Below are 21,229 nucleotides of genomic sequence, written 5' to 3'. Positions count from 1 at the left end.
CAGCAGCACCTGGGCTTGGAATGCGCTTCAGCAGCTCTGCAGGAAAAGCACTGTGGCTTCTCTGCTGCTCTCCAAGAAGCGAACTTGTCCAAGTACCAGCTAAGGCTTCCCTACAGCTGTGCAACTTCTGCAGTGCTCCCTTGCTGGAAGGCTTCTCACTAGCTTCCTGTGAAGCCTGCTGCTTTGCAGAGCTGGCTGGGAGCAGACCACCACCCTGGTGCTCCACTTCGGCTTTGGGGAATGATTTGCGAAGGTGAGGGTAGGTGTTTGTGCTGGCGGAAGCAGCAGAGCATGAGATCATGCAGTGCTTTTATGGAGCCCGTTCAAGGATGGAGATAACTCCTCTGCATCACCCAGGGACTGAGAGGGGCAGGGCAGCACCAAGGTGCACTGCAGTCCTGGAGCAACGGTTGATGGCTGAAGGGGCCACCTGACACAGGTCCCAGGGGAGCTGCCCCTGCCCATGGGGTTGTGTGGCAGCACGTTCAATGGCAGTCATCAGTCCTGGTCCCATTCCTTGTCACTCCCAGAGAAGCACCTGACCCGGTGTGACCACCAGCATGTGTGCCTCTGGGTGCACGTGACCATCAGACACGGTGGCAGCGCTGCTGTGGGCTCCTGCTCCCTGCAGCGCCATGGCTGCTGCATAGGAGCAGGTGCCCCAGGGAGCTTGCACTGAGGAGAGGGTGCTGGGGCTACCCGCAGCTGCCCTGAGCAGACATTTGGATGTGGAAAGGTGTCAGCTCAGCCTCCTGCTCTTCTCTCATCCACACCATGCTGAGCACAAAGACTCCAAGGACCAAGGCTTCTCAGCCTCCTTTATCTCTGTTTGTGCTGGTGTCAGTGCTGTTGGCATGGTTTACTTAAGATAGCATAAATCTGGCATGGATGCCCCTGTTTCAGGGAAAGTGATTTTATTTTTTACTGAACTTGAGCTTGAACCTTCCTAGAGCCTTCAGATAAGAGCATATGCATCCTTCCTATCGGCCTGAACAATGTCACTTCGCAGTCAGCTTAAAGTGAAGCGGCACAACAGACATTCACACTGGGTGAGTGGAAGGAGTTTTTGATGGCTAAGGAGAGTAAGAGCCATGAGTCCTTTTGGCTTTTCCAGCTGTGAATCCACAAGCTTAAAGCCATCCCTATGAGAGTAGGTGCTATGGGGCTCTGCGTGGTGGCCTTTGCCAGTGCAGAAGATCTCCTGAGATGGGTGTCCTTGAACATGGCAAAAACCAGTGGAGGGAGGTAATAGAGCAAAGTGCAAGGGATGGGTGAGGGAAGTGAATCTGTAACTGCTCTCACGAGCTGTGGGGCATTGGTGGGTTGTTGTGGAGTTGAACAACATAGCGAGAGGCAAAAATCCCACTTGGCCACAGCAGCCTGTGTTCGCCATAACCCCAGCCACCCTGGCGCCTTCCTGCCAATGGGGACGGCTCGTGCTTTGCATCTGCCACACACATGCCACTGCTGTTCCCCTTCCCCCTGGCCTGCATTAACACACTCCTGCTTTGCTTAGCTTCCCAGCACTGCTTTCTACTGTCCCTTCTGCAGTGGGTGAAGCTCAGGTTGCTTTAGGCTTGTCCCAGCAATCCCTAAGCTCCAGGGCAGCAGTCTCCAGCTGGATCCCTCCCTGCTCAGCCAGGACAGTTGCTCAGATAACAGGGATGTTGTCCGCTACCCTCTCTTACAGCCTGACAGCTCCTCATAGACGGTTCCTCCATCCCTGTCTGCATGGAGACCTTTGTCCCCTGAAGGAGATCAGGGTGGAAGGCTGCAGCCCAGCTGGTCCCGCGGCTTTAACGGCACCAGGGCCCTTGGCAGTGGAAAGGGATCTCCAGCTGCCTGTGATCAGCTTCCCAGCTCTGGAGCATGATGTGGATGAAGGCTCACTGCCTGTGGTCTTCATTAGAGAAAAATCCCTATCTCTGAGCAGTACCAAAGAGGTTGGCGCATAGCACCAGTTAGCAAATATTGCATGAATACTTTGTCATTTAAGTGCTTTCTGGGCTAGCAGCTCTTCCTAATGAAGATGCAGTAGGTCAAGCTTGCAGGCTCCTGCAAACAGGCTGGGCAGCTGCACACACCTGGCCAAACGTGCAGCTAGGGGGTGGGCTGGGGAAGGAGAGCGCAGGAAGAATGCAGCAGGAAGGGGGGATGCTGGGGCTGGGGTGAGAGGTGGCAGGGATGGGGGTGGTGTTGGGTGAAAACAGAATTATGTGAGGCGCTCAGGGGATGGCTGGGTGGCGAAGCAGGAGGTGAGGAGGCAGGGCTGAGGCATGGAGGAGGTAGGTCAGGAGGTGAACTCCGACTCAGAGAAAATCAGGATGGCTCTGGAGACGGCCGATCCATCCCTGCCCTGGGCAGAGGCAGCTCTACCTCACCTCTTCCTGGCAGTGTATCTCACCTGGTCTTAAACACCTCCCCAGGCCACCTCTTCCAGTGCTTTCCTGCCCTTTCTTCCAGGAAGATTTTCTTCTTGTCCAGGTTCAGCCTGCCTCATGTAGTTCTGGGGCTGCCTGTGCTCTGTGCAGTGGAGAGGGAGTTGCTCTTCCACCTCACCACCTTGCCATGGCCTTTCATGTGTTGGGATGCTGCTGTAGCTCCCATCACTCCTCTACTCCTGGATTCATGTGACCCAGCCTCCTGCAAACTTTTCTTGTCTGCTGGATTTTTCTAGACTTCTGGTCATTGTTCCTCCAGACTTTCTCCAGCACGTCATGGCTGCTTAAGGTGTGCAAGGCTCTTGCCCTGATGGAGCTGCCCCATGGACATTTCAGACCTCTCACTCCCCCATCACAAATTCCTTTTAAATTAAAATCCTGCCCCCCTCCATGCCGCCATCTCTGTTATCCTCTACCTGTGTCACCTGTGGGATCCCACTCCCAGAGTGGCAGTGAGGACAACTCCCTGATTTTGTCTTCCTGTCCAGTTTCATACTCACCTTGTCATAGTTTCAGCCAGCCACAGGGCTGTCCCTCGCTTGCAGAAGCCTTGCTGGAGGCCGTGCAGAACCCTTGCTGTGGTGGTGGTGGGGCCAGTTGGTGACAGCAGCAGGGCCTTGGGATCAGCAGGGTGCCTGGCGGGACTTCAGAGCCCTGCATGCCTGGGGGAAGTCACTGGGCAGCATGGGCTCAGTGTGAGCAGGTCTGCTCAGGGGAAACCCTGCTGTCAACCCTGAGGTCACTGTCACCCAGGGAACTTTTTTGGTGCAGGCATTAGGGAGCAGACAACCACAGGTGCTGGTCTGCAGCTCTAAGGGGATAAGGAGAGCACAGCCTCTTCCTGAAATTCAGGGCTGCAGGGCGCAGGGATGGCACCACTTGGCTTTGTGCCCACAAAGGCACGCAGCCCTTTGCAGCAATGGGGTCTTGGTACAGGTCTGCACTGCGTCTGCTCCCTGCCAGCCCACAGGCCACCTCTCCTGGCTCACACCAGCTGCATGCAGTTTGGGAAGTGGTGTGCTCAGCACACACTATCCGCAACAGCATCCCACAGCTCAGGGCCGGGACTGCTGGCCTGGCCCATGCCCTGGCACCATGGATTTGCTAAGGGCCATGCAATGACTGGAAGGAGTTCAGGACATTACAGAAACTGATATTTTTAGGGTTCTGCCTTGGTCAGGGAAAGCTGGTTGGTGCCTTTGCAATCGTTGGTGAACCATGCAACTAGTCTTTTAAGAAGGCAGTTGGTAAAGGAGGGAACCTATCAGTGCAGGGAAGCACTCGTCACGACGGCTCCCTGCAGTGTGCTGTGGTGGTCTCGTGCTGTGGCATTGGTGGTTTGTGGCCTAGCCATGCCAGGCACAATAAGGGGCCATGCACCGCGTAGGGGTGATGGGCAGGATCCCAGCTGGTGGTCAGTGGCCACCCAGGGCAACCCCTCACCTGGGTTCTGCTGGTGGCAGGGGACAGTTGCCCCCAGTGGCAGCAGAGCTGGGAGCAGAGCTCCTGCTTGCACCCGGGTGGTAGGAGACGGAGCCTTGCCCCCGTGCAGGGAGCCAAGGATGCGTGTGCAGGCGAGGGCCAGGCTGGGATGCAGGAGGATCTGCGAGTGCTTTGAGAGGCTGGTCTGCCACCGGTGCTGATGCTGCCCCAGGCATGCTGTCCTCCTCCCTGCCGCCCCAGTGCTCCCTGGGGAGGATCTGGGAAGGGGTCCAGGTGAAGCAGCATCCTGGCGCAGCTCCCAGGGCAGTCCTGCCCATGCCCTGTGCCGCCCTGGCTCTGGGAGAGGTGCAGTGTGAGTAGCCAGCAGTGCTGTGGGGTGCAGGCCTGGCCCCACCGTCTCTGCTATCATGCTATTTTTGAATTCTCTTTTGTTTTTTTTTGTTTTGGTTTGGTTTTTTTGTTTGTTTTGTTTTGTTTTGTTTTTGTTTCCTCTTGTTTTCCTTTTTGTTCTGTCTCCTCGTGTTTGGTCCCTAGGAGCCAGCGCTAAGAAACAGGGCGAGGACTTAGCGGATAATGACGGTGATGAAGACGAAGGTATTTCTGTGCTCGAGGCTGCCACTGCATGACACGCAAAGCAACTCCGTTTGCCCGCCATCCGCTGCCATCCCCAGGGAGCCCTGTGTGTGTCCGTCTGCTGTGCCAGGCAGCTGCGCGGGGTGGGGGGCAGGCTGGCCGGCTGTGCAGGGCACCCAGGCCCTTCCCTTCCTCAGGACGGGGGGAAGCTCATGGGTTTTTTTGCTTCAGGAGAAGTTTGCTCCCGCTCTGCTTGAGCGAGGGCAGGGAGGAAGCATGGCAGCTTGGGAGGAGAGGAGCCCTCGGGCACCTGGGCCCATTTCACCCCGAGCCCGGTCACATCCCACCTCCAGCCTCATCCCTCCAGAGTCGGTGACATGCAACTGGGAGCCAGCAACCTCCCCCTCCACCCTTGCCCAGCCCCACTGTGGGCACCACCACAGGGAGGCCATGCCAGCAGCTTGGCACCTGCAGGGTACCTGGCTGTGCCCAGGAGACCCGAGATCTGCTCAGACATGGTTTCTGTTGTCTCCTTCACTGCCCAACACGAGCGAGGTCTTGCTTGCAACCAGAGCATCAGCACCAGCCGAGGCAGAGCGGGTGGGCTTTCAAACAGATGTGATTCTAGGTGTACACCAGGGCTAAGCAAACTGCAGAAAAAGCTATTTTTAGTAAAATGAGGTTGTTCATCTGCAGGGTATGGAGTCAGTGTGTTTGGCTGCAGGGATGTGAAGAGGAGGCAGGAGGAATGGTTGGCCAGAGTGCAGCCCTAATGTGCTAGGGACAGTAAAACCTCATGGTGTGCAGGAGTCCCAGGGCAGCTCGAGCACAGCCTGGCAGATGGCATTTAGGATCTGGGAAACAGATGAAAAGCTTTTTCCTTGGCAGTACTAAAACCCCATTGTTTTCTCCCACTAACCTGTGCCCCAGGATCTCTTGTACCAGGGCGTAAACTGGCATTCAGCCTAAGTGACTTGACTGTGCTAAATCCCCTCACACTAAAATGTGCTGCAGCAATTAGGAGCCTTTTATTCCCTGGTACATCTCCGCCCATTGCTGCCATTCTTCTGCAAGGATGTCCCTTTGTGTGTCGGTGGGAGCATGTGGCAGGAAGGAGAGGACATGGGCACAGGCACCGATGTTCCTGCCCTTCACATTTCAAGAAGGTGGCCCTGGGAAGAGTTGTCCTGCCATAGTTCTGCTGCATGGGCGATGTCTGTCCTGGAGGAGCTGCGAGTGCTTTTTGCTCCACAGGTCTGTGCATTTGCCTCACTGCATCCTGGCGATAGGAGAAGAGCTGGCATAGGTTTTGCCATATCCTCATTCTCCTGGAGGGAAGAGGTTTTCTATATGGAAGGGAAGCTGCCCTTAGCCATGCTGGTGGCCACAGCTGGAGGTGGGGATGGCCAGAGGTACGAATCAGCCTGCCCTGCAGCCTCCTGTGATGGGCAAGACACAGAGAGGAGTGGACATGGGCAGGGGTTAGGTGGGTGTGAGGGAGCATGTCCACACCAGCCAGGCATCCCTGCTGAGTTGGTGTGGCTGTGCCCTGGGAGCCCCAGCCCCATGGGGACCGTGGCAGGGGCTGGCTGCCAGGACAGCACGGTACACCAGTGAGGGAGGCAGGCAGGGAGCAGCGGCTGGCTGGGACAGCCTGCCCAAGCAAGGTGCTGGGTGCAGGTGAGCATGAGGGAAGGCAAAGTCCATCAATGCTGTCTTGCCAGCTCAGGAGAGGGCTGGGCACCACAGGCATGTGGGACCTGGCACTGTCACCCGATGGGTGCAACCGCCTCTTCCATGTAATGTGGGTGAGATACACCAGGAGCTGAGCACAGGTGTTCTTCCCTCGTGCCCCAGCTCGGCTCCATGAGGGATCTCAAGCCACTGGAGCAGAAGGGGCAGGACGTCCCCTGGACAGGGCCAGTTGAGAGAGGGAGTGTGGCGGCTCTCTGTCCCCTAGGCTCCTGCAGACCTTCTTACCCGGCCCTCGGGGTCCCATTCCCCATCCTCACTCCACGCCTCATGCCCTGTCCTCGTCCGGACGCCGTGCTCACCTCCCTGACACACATACGTGCACACACTGTCTGCCTCATCACCATGTCTGTGTCTGGGCACTGGGGTGCCATGGGTTCATATCCAGGCAGCCGGCAGGTTTCTGCCTTCCCAGGGGGATGGGAAGGGGGGGGTTGGAGAGTCAGACATTGGAGCACCCACCAGTGCCCCCCTGCCTTCCAGGTCCTGCACACCTCCATCCCTGCCCCCCCCACAATGCCAGCTTCCAGGACTCCCCGGAGCCAAGGGCTTGGGTCCAGCCCAAGATGGGACATGGGGCTGCATCCCGGGGCTGGACTCTGCAACTCCCACTTGCAACAGAGATGTCACTGGTCTGGCTCCCACACACGGCCAGAGCCCAGCTCTGGGGAAGAACAGCCAGGTCCAGCCAGCATCTCTCCCACATGTGCTAAGACCCCCCAAGGGGACAGCAGTGGTGGGGACAGCTGCCGCCACCTGGAGAGGGGCTGGCAGGGTTGGTTCAGTGGTGGTCAGCTTTGGGGGTCCACGCTGTGGCGGCTGGGAGAGCTCTGGGTTTGGCTTCTAAGCCCCCTCCCCAGTCCTGGCAGCTGGCATTGCCCTCGTCCTTGGTCTGCCTGTTGGGCAGGGTGCTGTGGCCATCAGCGGGGTCCTGTGTTTAACTGCCTCTCCTTCCAGACATCCGCGACAGCGGGGCCAAGCCGGTGATGGTGTATATCCACGGCGGCTCATACATGGAGGGCACGGGGAACATGATAGACGGCAGCGTCCTGGCCAGCTACGGGAACGTGATTGTCATCACCCTGAACTACCGCGTTGGAGTGCTTGGTATGGGCTGGCCAGCGTACACTGTGCCACTAGCACAGCCAGGCAGTGGGACAAGCCCCCATGGCTGACCGGGCTTGAACCAGCTGGGAAGGGGGCAGTGGGGGGCATGGGGCCTGCCGGGATGGGGGCTGCACTGCATGCACTGCCTCTGCCCTCCACCCTGGCCACCAAGTGGGGTGGCACATGGCAGTGCCCAGTGGGCGGTCGCAGTGCTGTCTGGCTCCTGGCACCGGCCCCCCGAGGCTCATTTACACAACCTGGCTTAGCTGAAAGCAAATATTGGCCTGTGGTTAAACAAATAATAAATGTGTTTACCCAGCATCTCCTCCTGAGAGGGCTCAGAACGGTGAGCTGCCAGTGGGTACTGCCTGGCTGCCCCTGGGGACCTGGCAGCTCTCCCTCCCCAGGCACAGGCTGCCTCCAAGCCAGGTGAGCTGCTGGGACCCCCACAGCCACCCACCGTGGCCTGGCTGTCTGCAGAGAGGGTCACTGAAGAGTGTTGGGTGCTGTATAGAGGATGATGGCAGTCTCATTTTCACGAGCACTGGTGACCTAGAGAGGCAAAATGGGGACACAGGGTCAAAAGGCAGTGCAGTCCCCTGCCTGCTGCAGCAGAAACCCCAGGGGGCTGGGACACAAGAGATTTGCCTGGAACATCACTGCTGTATCCCTTAGCAGCAGGGAGAACAAGGGGTGCAGATGTTTGGGGAGAGCTCCTTCCCAGCCAAGCTCCTGGCAGGGCCGGTTCTCTTCCTAGCCATCCAACCCAGCACGGCACTCTCCCCAAGCAGCTGGGCTCCCAGCATGTACCAGGGGCAGCACATCCCTCTTGATAGCCTCCAGACCTCATAGTCTCTTGGGGAAGATGGCAGTTACCTGGTAGAAAATAGGCTTTTCAGTAAAAACAAGCCTATTCAAGACCTTTCAGTATTAAAAATCAGGCCTTTAAGATGGATAGGTTCAAATTTAAGAGACATAAGTCACAATATGAAATAAGACTTAAACGGTGCCATCGTCATCTCCGTTGAAGTGCTGCAGTGTGCCAAGCCAGAGCACCTCTAGAGCCAGAGCAGTGTCAGCACTGCTCCCTGCCTTCTGGGGTTACCCGCCTGGGTTTTACCTCAGGACCAGGGTTTTGGCTTCCTGCTTTGAGTCAAAGCAAACAAAACACTGATAGCTTATCTTGGGTGTTCCCTTTGCTATTGGAAGCATTTCTTAGCATCTTTCTCACCAAAAGCCTTTGTATTTTAAGCTGCAGTCGGTTCCTCTCTGCCCAGCCCACCTCCTTACATTTATAGAGCCTCCTCCAGGCCATGCTAGTCCATGGAAAGCGTTGGCTGTGCATACACTCAGCCTGCCTGCAGCCACTGGTGCTTTCTCAGCTTTTCTTGGAGCATGCGTGAGATGTCTTGACTTGTTATTAGCACAGGTGGTGATCAGGATAGGACAGGGCTTTGTGCCCATGACTGTCACTGCTTGCAGTTGGCTGGAGAGGGTCTCTGGAGCTTGCAGTTGCACTCACAGCCCTTCACCCCTCTGTGCTGTGCAGAGGGTGGCTGGAGCTTGGTGATGTCCCTGCTCCAGCTTAGAGCTCACAGGACTCTCTTGGTAGTGAGGTCTCATGCTATAGTGGGACAGGGTCCCATAGAAGCTCCCCTAGGCTTGGGGAAGGGAGGTGGGAGGTCAGAACACCCCCTGCTTCGACATCCCTAACAGGGCTCCCCTTGGCCCACAGGGTTCCTGAGCACGGGGGACCAGGCTGCCAAGGGCAATTACGGGCTGCTGGACCAGATACAGGCGCTGCGCTGGGTTAGCGAGAACATCGCCTTCTTTGGGGGAGATCCATTGCGGATCACTGTCTTCGGCTCTGGCATCGGTGCCTCCTGTGTCAGCCTGCTCACCCTCTCACACCACTCTGAAGGTAGGTGCCAGCTGTGCCCCAGGATGCTGCGGCTGCGAGCAAGTGCCCTGCTGATGCTAACCTGGGGAAGGGAGCCCACCTGGGTACTGCCAGCCACCCTAGCAAAGTCAGGGCTGCTTTTTAATTAGTCACTGCTGAGAGCCTTTCCCAGGGCTGGGAAGCAAAACCTTCTCATTGTGGGCAGGGAGAGACCAGCAGCAGAACACGTGGGAGCCAGGAATGGAGCTGGTGCTCCCAGTGCACAGGGCTGCAGCCCAGGGCCAGCACCTGGGTGTGGGGAGAGGTGGGGCCCCCTCCTGCAGTGCCGTGCCCAGGTGCCCAGGCTCGCCCATGTGCAGGTGTGGAGGGAGTGTAGGGCATCATGCAGGGCACTGGGAGCACAGGTCTCAGTGCTAGGAAAGGCGTTCATACTGGAATAGAGGGGAAGCCAGACCTGAGCCTGGGGAGGGTTGGAGGGCCCCATCTTGTGAGACTGGGAGAGCTCGAAGTGCTGCGACTAGCAAAACACAAGTGGAAGTGATATGATTGATATCTGTAAATATAGCAGTGTTTACTCTAGATAAAGAAAGGAATTATTTATGCTAAAAGATTGTGTTGGCATAAGAGCAAATGCATGTAAACCACCTGCAAAGACATTTACATTGAGCATGGCGCGGGGGGTGGGGGAGAATTAACCATGGGAATGGGGGTGTTCTCAATAAACTTCCTAAAGGAAATCACAGGAGCAATGCCTGAACTGGACATGGTCCACAGGGGACCAGCCTGCCAGGGACTTGGTCACAGGGACTTTATATGAGGGTGCAGCCCTCTTCCAGTGCTGTGTCCCCAAGCGTGGTGCAGGGGAGAAGGGGACATGTATGGGCAGTGGACACAGGCGTGAGTCTGCACATCAGAGGTGCACACAAAATTGCACCTGAAGCTGTTGCGAAGAGCTGCAGCCCTGCTCAACAGCCTGGAAACTGCACAGGAATGATGGAGACCTTCAGAACCTCAGCATAGCTGATGGCATGGCAGAGGGTTTATGGGAGGAGGCTGGCACTGGCCAGGCTGCCAGCAAAGTTGGGCAACCTTCTTCCAGCCCTGGGAGCTGTTGATGGACTGATTGCCCCAATATTGAAAGCAGGAATGATCTCAGCCCAGGCTGCTGGAAGGTGGCTGCACCAGCACCAGCATCACAGTCTGCTTGGTAGTATTCAATGTGGAGGTCTGCAGGTGCTGTGGGCAGCACAAGGCTGGTGTAAGCTGTGGTGAGAGGTGACAGAGCCTGTGCTCGTGGTAGGGAGGGAAGGGCAGCAGCCTGCTGAGCCCAGGGCACAGGGCTCGTAGGATGCTGGCAGTTGACCATGGAGTCAAAGGCAAGCCCAAAACAGCTCTCTTATGGATTTCTCCAGCTGCCCTCTTGGTTAAACTTGCATGATTCCAGCAAACCACTTGCCCCACAGTGAGCCCACCCCCACGCAGAGACCCATCTGCTGGGCTCTGCTTCCCACTGATGGCCCTTCCTCAGGGCCAAGAGTGGGGCTGACAGGCTGCCCACACCTCCACACCCATCCCTGCTGCCCATCGGGGTGCCCAGCAGTTGCAGCTGGCTGCCAGCCTCTCCTTGGACAGGCCAGCAAACTGAAGCAGAGAGACTGAGACATGCTGCCATGGCCCATGGGATCAGAGTATGCAGAGGAGCACCAGAGCCTCCTGGGTGGTGGGATATCACAAGTGGGCTCTGGAGCCCACCAGTGACCCATGCTCCCTCTGTGCCAGAGCCTGTGGCACAGCCAGCACCAACCCATCCTGTGCAGAGTGCTCCTGCTCTTGGGGCAGCTGCTCTCACTGCTGGGCTCCCCTTGGTGCCCCAAGGACCAGAGCTCTGGAGGCTGCTCTGCCCCACAGACCTGACAACAGAGGCATGTCTAGACCTGGTGGGCAGCTGCTTCCCAAAAGCTGACAGCTTGGGCACTCATACATTAAGACCATGGTGGTCCTTGGTCTTCCATGACTGCCCCGCAGACTGCTGGCCCTGCTGTCACCATTGCTGGTGCCCTGCCATGTTGGAGTAAAGCAGGAAGAAACAAAAAGGCAGGTAAAGCTGAAGTGATCCAGCCCTAGCAGTGTGTATGGAGCCGCTGTTGCTTGGGTCAGTACACATCTGTACTGGGTAAGCCTGTTTCCCTGCCACCCCAGGTCGCTCAGGACACTTGTGCTCAGTCCGTGCTCCTGCGTGAGTGCCTGCTGCTTGAAGTCAGTCCCTCTGTCATCCTGCTCCCCCTTGCCAGCTCCTGAGCAGGATGCTCCTGGGGCTGTTGCCCCATCCTCTTCAGGTGACTTGGACAAATATTAACGGGTATTAGACTACAGTGAACTCGAGAACATGGGAAATGTGAGTTATACCTACAGAGCTGCTGCCAATGTTGCAATGCCAGAGCAGGGCAGCACCAGGGCTGCCCTCACTGCTTTTGGGGTTCCTGGGGTAGGATTCCCAGCTACCCAGAGCTGTGCGGGGCAGGCAGCAGCTCTGTAGCCCACAGGAGAAGATGCTTTTGACGGCTAAAGTGAGAGGATGCTTCACTTGTGTTAGATGGTAAATTGAGTAGTGTAGCACGGGTGGATCTTTGCAGACTCATTTCTGAGCAGTGGGCAAGGCAGGGGATGCTCTGCAGCTGCAGGGGCCCATGTGGGGCCATGCCATCCCTGTGTGGATACCTGGAGCTCTGCATGTCCTCCTGCTGCCCTTGTGCAGGCACCCTGAGCAGTGTGGGCACATGGGTGGGGAGTCTCACAAGCTGAAAGCTCTTGCAGAAGGAAAAAGGGTTTTCTCTGCCCATACTGAGTGTGAAAGGCCAGGGAGGGGACGCAGAGTGTAATGCATTTGTGATGCTTCTTAGGGTGCTCCTCTTCATTAGGGAGTGCCTGGGAGGCATGTGAGGATCACAGGGAGGTGCTCTCCGTCCAGGAGTCTCCTCTCTGGGATTGCATGCTTGTGGCAGGGCAGCCCCCAGCCTGCAGACTGGTTTTTGAGGCAGATGGTGACACCTTTTTGGAAGCAGGACTGTGTGCTTGGCTGCCCAGGTGACCCCAACCGCTTTTATGGACCTGGGATGGAGGGAGCAGCACGGAGAGAGGCTGGGGGTAGATTGGAGGGGCTGCTCCCTGACTTTCCAGCCACGAAAAATAGTGTCATGCCAGTATAGCACTTTTCAGGTGACACTAGGCTTTCTGCCACTAAACCCTGCACCTTCGTGCCATGTCCTTTGCTGCCCCATCCAGCCCCAATGCCTGTGGTGTGGTCCCCCTTGCATCGCAGCAGTGCTGGGTGCCTGGCACCCTTGCTGCTGTGGCAGGGGAGGTGCTTCCGGCTGTAAATGCCATGAAACAGGAGGGGAGCACTTGGTGCTGCAGCCAGTGTCACATCAAAGCAAATGGCCATAAAATGCCCTCAAAAATACCCCTGCACTGGAGCACCCATCTCCCTGGGGACCAGGCAGCCGGCTCTAGAGCACAGCAGGGGAGCTGCGCTAAGATGCAGACTGCAGACCAGGTGGGTTTGTTTTTATCACATCAAAATAAAACTCATAGTGATCAAGAGCTATTAATGAAGCTGCTAATTTGTGCCTGCTCTGCCAGGCACTGCAAGAGGCAGACACTGGAGGCTGGTGCAGCACATGCTGTGTCTGGCTGCTGGGGAGACCCATGTCTCCCCTGCCAGCTTCAGCCCTTGTAGCCGGGTGGAATCCTCACCAACGACCAAAGTGCTGCTTCTCTCTCCAGCCGGCCATGCAGGGGCAGGAGGAGTCACTGCTTGCCAAACCTCTTGTGCTTTGTTTGGCCCATCTCCTGCTCCATGGGGGCTGCCACCCTTTGCTGCCAGCTCTGGGGATGCTCAGACCTCAGCTGGACAAGGCGCCCAGCACCCTGCTTTGGGCAGGGCTTGGCCCAGACAATCCCAGAGGTGCTTCCAGTCTCAGCTACTGTGCAAAGTGAAGGGGAAATCAGGAGCTGGCCACAGCCTGCAGCACTGGGCACCCTCTGGCAGAGCCCTGGTCCCACCACTTGGCTCTGCTGTGCTGTGGCAGCCGGCTCTGCAGGATGTGGGGTGCATCGGGACCCTCACCTTGGAGGGGAACAGGCAGGGAAGGCAAAGCTGCATCTTCCTGCCTGGGGCCCAGCAGGCTGGAGGGCTCTGGGGTGAGCTGCAGCGTGGCAATGCCTCCCCGGGGTGCTTGTTGGGCTTCAGCTGGGTGCTGGCATGGAGAGGGAGGATGTGGCAGGTCTGAGCTCTCGCAGACTTCTAGGTCCTCCTGTGTCAGGACATGACCATGCAGAGACACAGCAAAGGGGCTCCATCAGGGACGTGACTAGCTGTTGGTGACACCAGCTGCCTCTGCTTCCCCAGGCAGGAGCGGGCAGGGGCAGGGCCCTGCCTGGTGTGTCTGTCCGGGAAGTGATGCTGCTGGCAGGGAGCAATAGCTGCTGCTGGGACAGCATCTCCTGGGAGCCAGGGAACTCCTATCCTGGCTCTTTGGCACGTGGATGATGGTGCAGAGCAAGCAAACGCATGGCCGGTCTCCAGCCTGTAGGCTGGGTACAGCTTTCTAGGGCACCAGGAGGTGACAAACAGAGCTTGTGACTTCTTTTTGTCCCAGCTCATGGGACTGTACGTCAGGTACTTGGCAGAGCGAGGACTGTGCGTGCAGACAAGAGCTATGGACATGGTGGCTGGGAGCCAGGAGCCTCCAAACACTTCTGCGGGACGGTGCATGCTCCCCTGCAGTGGCATGGCCTTGGCTGCACAGGGTGTCTCACACAGGCACTCTGCATTTCAGGGGGCCAGGGGCAGCCCTGTGGCCACCACACTGCTGCGCCAGCACTATTCAGGGACTGCCTGAGACAGTCCCTCGCAGTGACCAAGTGCCGGGGTCCAGCGAGGGTGCAGGCAGCACTCAGGGTGCAGGAGAGGGCTGGCCGGAGAGCAGGGACCCCAGGACGCACCCTGAGCCCGGCTGCCTTTCACTGCCCCGGAGGCTCTGCTTCCTCACCGCCTTTTGTATTCTGAGCACAAGTGCCATTGACATGGGGCTGGAGCACAGCCACACATTCCTCCGCCTGGGCCAGGGCCTTTGTGGCCCCGTTTTCCAGGGCGAAAGTCCACTCCCTCTGTGTTCCTGGTGGCAGAAAGGCCCTCTTTGTGCATCTGGCAGCGTGCTCCTGTGGGGCCGGATTGGCACCAAGCAGCCCCAGCTGGGCAGGAAGTAGCAGGGAGGGGGACGAGGGGGACCCTGACAAAGCCGTGGGGTGGGACATGCAGGGTTAAGTGTCCCCGAGCAGGCGTTAACCCTCCCGCTGCTGCCAGCCTGCAGCCTAGCTGCTCAGTGAAGCCAGCGCCACCCTGGGCTGGAGGATGGCGCTGAGCTGGGGGCAGCGTGTGCCCCTCGGGGGCTCAGGCAACACATCCCTGGGGTGGCTGGGACAGTGCAGGCTGCTCGCTAAGGCCAGGCTGTGATACAGCTATGGCCCCTCTCCTCCCCGTGCTGGGACAAAGGGATGCTGGGCCATCCCCTGCAACGGGATCCTCGGGGAGCACAGCAGCCCTTGGTTGCTGCCAGGAGCGCCCACTGCATGCCCAGCTGTCACCCTGCCACCCTCGTGGTGGCCCTGAGCTGAGCCGCCTGTGTGAACCCAGCTCAGCAGGCAGCTCATCCCAGGTCAAGACCAGGTGTGGGCTGGAGCACAGGGTCCTTGCAGAGGTCCGAGGGCATCAATGCCTTCTCCACCCTGCATCCTGCACTGCAGTGCTGTGGTGTTGGAACGGCGCTCACTCTGCTGCGAGCTTTCTCTGCTCCTTGCCTGTCTTGCAGGTCTCTTCCAGAGAGCCATCATCCAGAGCGGCTCTGCGCTTTCCAGCTGGGCAGTGAACTACCAGCCCGTGAAGTACACCAGCATGCTGGCTGACAAGGTGGGCTGCAACGTGCTGGACACGGTGGACATGGTGGACTGCCTGCGGCAGAAGAGTGCCAAGGAGCTGGTGGAGCAAGACATCCAGCCAGCTCGCTACCATGTGGCCTTTGGGCCGGTCATTGATGGGGATGTGATCCCAGATGACCCGGAGATCCTGATGGAGCAGGGCGAGTTCCTCAACTACGATATCATGCTAGGGGTCAACCAGGGCGAGGGGCTGAAGTTTGTGGAGGGCGTGGTGGACCCTGAGGACGGTGTCTCAGGCAGTGACTTTGACTACTCGGTCTCCAACTTTGTAGACAATCTGTACGGCTACCCTGAGGGAAAGGACACCTTGCGGGAGACCATCAAGTTCATGTACACAGACTGGGCTGACAGGGACAACCCTGAGACACGTCGCAAGACTCTGGTGGCCCTCTTCACTGACCACCAGTGGGTAGAGCCATCAGTGGTGACGGCCGACCTGCATGCCCGCTATGGCTCCCCCACTTATTTCTACGCCTTCTACCACCACTGCCAGAGCCTGATGAAGCCTGCATGGTCCGACGCGGCCCACGGGGATGAGGTGCCTTACGTGTTCGGGATCCCCATGATTGGGCCCACAGACCTCTTTCCCTGCAACTTCTCCAAGAACGACGTCATGCTCAGTGCCGTGGTGATGACCTACTGGACCAACTTTGCCAAGACAGGGTGAGTAGGGGTGGGTACTGTGCTTGGGGGGTCTGCACTGACTGCAGCTGCACCCCTTGGGACCATGCTGTGGTGGGGGGGTGTCATGCCTGGTGTGGGACACTGAGCCCCCTGTGCCCAGAGGTCCGTGTGCTGCACCTTCACTAGGGTCAGGTCATCAACCACACAGTGAGAAGCTGAGAGTGCGGCCAGCCCCCAGGACAGGACCCAGCCAAGCGCAGGGGTGGGGAGGTTGGTTGGCCATGGTTATCATGGGTGAGACTTGACCCAGAGTTGGGGTGCTTCCCAACCATGCAGGACCTTTTGCCAGCCCACCCTGTGCCACCACTGGCAAAGGTCCCCCCAGCCTCCATCTCTGCATCCAGCTCTCCCTTCTCACCTCTCTGGCTTTTCCCAGTGCTAGCTCTGTTTTGCCTGTGTTTCGCAGGGACCCCAACAAGCCCGTCCCCCAGGACACCAAGTTCATCCACACCAAGGCCAACCGGTTTGAAGAGGTGGCCTGGTCCAAGTACAACCCCCGTGACCAGCTGTACCTGCATATCGGGCTGAAGCCACGGGTACGCGACCACTACCGGGCCACCAAGGTGGCTTTCTGGAAGCACCTGGTCCCCCACCTGTACAACCTGCATGATATGTTCCACTACACCTCCACCACCACCAAAGTGCCACCGCCCGACACCACGCAGAACTCCCACATCACCCGCCGGCCCAATGGCAAAATCTGGACCACCAAGCGCCCCGCCATCTCACCCGCCTACAACAGTGAGAATGGGAAGGAGAATTGGAGCCCAGAGCAGGAGGCGGGCACCTTGCTTGAGAGTCCCCGTGACTACTCCACTGAGCTGAGCGTCACCATCGCCGTGGGTGCCTCCCTCCTCTTCCTCAATGTGCTGGCCTTCGCCGCCCTCTACTACCGCAAGGACAAGCGCCGGCAGGACACACACCGGCAGCCCAGCCCCCAGCGTGGTGCCGCCAATGACATCGCCCACGCGCCCGACGAGGAGATGCCCTCCTTGCAGGTGAGCCAGGGGCACCATGAGTGTGAGGCTGTGCCACCCCATGACGCCCTGCGCCTGGCCGCTCTGCCCGACTACACCCTCACCTTACGGCGCTCTCCAGATGACATCCCGCTCATGACCCCCAACACCATCACCATGATCCCCAATTCGCTGGTGGGGCTGCAGACCCTGCACCCCTACAACACCTTCACTGCCGGCTTCAACAGCACGGGACTCCCGCACTCACACTCCACCACCAGGGTATAGCTGCCCGCCGCCAGCGCACACGCATGCACGCACGCACACGCACGCAGCAGACACTGGCAGAGGGACCAGCGGGGCAGATGGAGCCCCTGGACAGAGGGGCAGCACCCACGGACAGTGTGGCACCAAGCCTGGAGACCTGCGGGGTCCCGGCATGACCGGATGCCCTGCTCTCCCCCGGCGCTTTCTTTCGTTCCTAGCTAATTTTTGAAAAGTGCTTTGACTCTCCTGGCTCCTGGCTGGAGGGCCCCGTGGGTCACCCCGGGGTGCCACTGGGGTGCAGGGGTGACATGGCATAGCCCCTGTGCCCATGCTCTGGCACAGGCAGGCAGGGGGGGACCTCGCTGGCAGTGGCCACGGGGCTCCCCACACCGGGGCTGTACCTCCCCACAGGGGAATTGCATCCCCAGTGCTCTGCGCACCGAGCACCCCAGGACTGATGTGGAGTAGGGCCGGGCATCCCTCTTGGCCAGTGCCTGGGCATCCCCAGGTGGCTTGGCATCCTGAGTGCCCTGGAAAAGGCTCCTTCACTGTGTTGAGAAGTGGCCCTGGGCCATGGTGCTATAGGCAGAGGGAGCAGGCAGGGTCGGGGGACCCGGCCTCATGCTGGGTGCAGGCACTGGGGCCAGTGCCAGGGCTTGAGGACCCAGGGAACCCTGAGAGTGGGGTCCCGGGCTGGAGACTTGGCACCTCTGCCCCTCTTTGCGCTGCAGAGAATCTCTTTTGTGTCAGTCGTTTCTCTTTGCAGAGACGTTTTTTAAGCAGATCTTTAGTTCTTTACACACTAACGGAGTCGCCGCGTTTTGTCCTTTGTAAAGATTTTAAAACCAAGTGTTCTTGATATAAAATAAAAAGCCAGTTAGAAGCCAGCGTGTGCGCGCGGTGCTGGCCCCCCGTGGCCCCCGCCTGCCGCGGGCGGGCACCAGGCAGGGCACTGCCTCCTGCGCTGCAGGGCCGCGCTCTTTTGTATTTTTGATATTCTCCCTCCTCTGTTGCCCGTGCCCATGTATCTCAGCCAAATAGCCTACCCGACGGCCCACCCACGAGCACCCCCTGCCATGGCCCACCCCGCTGCCGTCACCAGCCAGTGCCACCCACCCAGGGCATCACCCACTGTGAGCACTGTCTGCCCACCCCCATCAACCCAGGGCATCACCCTGGCACCGTGTCCCAGTGGTCCCCACCCTGCCCTGCTCCCCCAGGAGCATCCCATATCCCTTCACCACTAGCCCAGGACCGTGCTGTGACCTCCCTGCCTGTGCCACTGCCGGAAAGCAGAGCCAGCAGTTTGCAGTCTGCGGCAGGGGTGGGCAGCACTGTGGGGCTGGCAGGAGCAGGGTGAGCTGTGCACCAACAGCAACTCTGCCTCCCACCTTGTTCCCACTGGGGCCTTTCCCCCGTTGCAGGGTGACCCCAGCTCTGGTGTCCAGGGCATGCGGCCAGGATAGATGCCTGGGCAGGTACTGCTCGAGTGGGGGTGATGCAGCCTGCATGGGGCTGGGAGCTCCTGCCCCAGGGCTCGGGCACCTGCTGGGCTGGTGGCGGCCACCGAACCGCATGTGGCTGCGGGTAGCGGGGCTCAAGGCAATGGGCTTCAGTCCAGCTGGGCGTGGAGAAGGAGCTGCCTGGGAGCCCATGTGGGGCACCCCAGTCTCAGCCCCCCCACAGTGGGCACTGGCACCCAGGGCCTGGGGAGGCAGGAGGAAGGGACAGGTCCTTGTGGGGACAACATACCTCGTCCCTGTGCAAGACGATCCGGCTGGCAGACGCTGCCCACGCTGGCGGCCGTGACGCACCGGTGCCGGCTGGCCCTACTGCCTGGGGCTAGCACACCCCCGGCCCTGCACCCTGCCCTGGCCCCTGCCCCCGCCCCAGGCATTGCTGAGGGTGAGGATGCTCGTTGGAGAATGTATTTATACCCTGTCACCCGCGCAGAGTAACAAATTCCAAATAAAACAGAAGTGATATTTTTAATAGTGGTGTGTCTTGCCTCTTCTTGGAGCACGCAGGGGCCGGGGGCTCCCAGGCTGGGTGGAGTGCCCTGTGCTGGCTCAGAGCCACCCTGACCATGGCCATGCCTGCTGGCAGAGGGTCCAGATGGTCCCCATGTCCCTGGCATCCACCCCACAGAGGCAGCAGGAGGACCCCGGTATCACCCCACCAGGTTGGGGTGCCGGACCCCCAGTGCCACACGCATGCAAACCAGCACCATGCGACCCAGGATTGCCAACACTGGGTGCCACAGCGGGGGGGGGGTCCCCGCATGCCCCTAGCACTGCCAGGCCTTCCCCCCAGCACTGGGACCCCCATGCGGGACCTCATCTGCCCCACATCCCCCTCCCACCGAACTCCCCCTCCCTGTCTTTCCCAGCCCAGCTCCCCTCCCCCTGCTTGCCAACCAGAAAAGCTGCTGGTTTCATTTCTTTTTAATGTAATTTCAACTGGAGTTGCCATGGAAACCAGGCATAGGGCCTGAATCGCCTCCAGGCAGCGTGCAGGCAGCAGAGCCAGGGCTGAGGCCGCAAGCCAGGGGGGCCGCGGGGCAGGTGGGAGACAGGCAGGGGGGCTGCAGGGGGGCCGGGGGGGCTCTGCCCAGCTCTCCCAGGGGCCCGTTGCAGCTGCAGTGCCACCAGCACATGTTACTCTGCTCAGCACCATGCTCCAACTCCTGTGCCGGACCCCCCCATGGCCCCTAGTGCTGCCCAGTGTGGGGGTCCCACAGCCCCTGCCAGCCTATGCCTTGTGTCCTGGAGCTGCAGCACATGGCAGGCAGTGTGGGCATGGCCTGGGGGCACTAGCCTGGGATGGTGGCAGGCCCCTTGCCATGGGGCAGATGGAGAGGGTGGGGAAAGTGCCAGAGGCAGGCAGCATGCCGTACCGTACTGTGCCGCCAAAGGCAGGGGTGCTGCGGAGTGCCTGAGATGGGTAGCAGCAGAGCCAAGCTGCGATGGGACTCCAATGGGGTGATGGGACACCCACCCAGGGCATGGGGCTCCTTCCCCCAGGCTTTTCCATGCTGACAGGCAGAGCTGGTCCCTGGTCTGGTCTCTGTGCAGGGGGAAGGCTGCCCACCCTGAACCCTGACCTGCAGCCCCATCCAGCACTGCCCCAACTGCTGGCCCCTCTGGTCTGACCCAGGCAGCCCCAGGACCGTATGAGAGGAACCAAGACAAAAAACCTGTATCAGGCCACTGGGCTGGGTTTCCATGGAAATACGGGTGCTACACAGCACAGCTCCAACTGCAGCCAAGTTGCTGAGGTGCGAGCAGACTGCCCAGTGCCTAGTGCCCTTTTGAAGGGGAGATGCGTTTAATGTCCCAGAACAGGGGCTTGCCCTGCACTTTTGTCCCCCCTCCTCATCTTTGCAAGGCCCCAGCTGCCAGCTGTCCCAATGTGCCAGTACAGCCACTCCAGCTAGGACCCCAAGGGCAAGCTGGTGACAGACAAACACTACTGCCTTTGCAAAACTCCTGAGCCTGCCATCTGTCCAGGGTGTCCTTGACCATCAACAGCATTTCTTTGGAGATCTGGCAAAGCCCAGGGGACACTGTGTCCTGGAGGGTACATGCTTTTAACATCTGTGTGACGACAGTGGGACATCCTCAGCTTCAGGGGACATGTTTAGGGCTGCTGGCAAAGAGAAGCATAAGGGAACTGAACCCCAAAGGTGTCCCTAGCATGTGGAGGGGATGAGTGACCTGTGCCTGGCCCCTGCCTGCTCCAGGAGCCACAGCCAGCAATAAGGATGCTGCTCCGCCCAGCATCATCACCAGGACAGTGTTCTGGTCCTAGTCCCCGCACCCCTGATGTGCCCAGGACACAGGACAGCAGACCCACAGGCAGGCAGGGCAAGCCATTATGCTGAGTGCTGCAACTGCCTCTGCCCTGTGCTGCAGTGGCACAAAGGATTTCTGTGCTCACCGGCTGCCAATGCCCTTCCTGGCAGAGCTGACTCAAACCAGAGGGTTTTGTCTCTCTGAGGGCAGCAGCCTGGATCCAGGGATGCCTGTGCTGCCGTCAGCCTGAGCCTAGAAGCTCATCCAGGCTGGCAGAGAGGCCTGGGGCAGGATTGGCAGGGGAGAGGGGACTCC

At 59.2% G+C, this 21,229-nt stretch overlaps 1 protein-coding gene across 3 annotated transcripts in view; it reads left to right on the top strand.

The window, feature by feature from the left end:
• NLGN3 (neuroligin 3) overlaps window positions 1-19,096 on the top strand; it is a 43,803-nt gene extending 24,707 nt beyond the window's left edge. For 2 of the 3 annotated variants that reach the window (XM_075054099.1, XM_075054100.1), the window contains exons 3-7: window positions 4,419-4,478; window positions 7,167-7,316; window positions 9,052-9,237; window positions 15,087-15,876; window positions 16,304-19,096. In XM_075054099.1, the coding sequence (XP_074910200.1) occupies window positions 4,419-4,478; window positions 7,167-7,316; window positions 9,052-9,237; window positions 15,087-15,876; window positions 16,304-17,141 (2,024 nt within the window). In that variant the 3' untranslated portion in view covers window positions 17,142-19,096. The remainder of the gene's footprint in view (window positions 1-4,418; window positions 4,479-7,166; window positions 7,317-9,051; window positions 9,238-15,086; window positions 15,877-16,303) is intronic. The other variant, XM_075054101.1, reaches the window with a different exon arrangement.
• Window positions 19,097-21,229: the final 2,133 nt, after the last annotated feature.

Source organism: Buteo buteo, chromosome 22 (genome assembly GCF_964188355.1).
Source record: "Buteo buteo chromosome 22, bButBut1.hap1.1, whole genome shotgun sequence".
NCBI classification, from domain to species: domain Eukaryota; kingdom Metazoa; phylum Chordata; class Aves; order Accipitriformes; family Accipitridae; genus Buteo; species Buteo buteo.
Note: the sequence above shows the minus strand (reverse complement) of the source record. Positions and strands in the feature narration are given on the sequence as shown.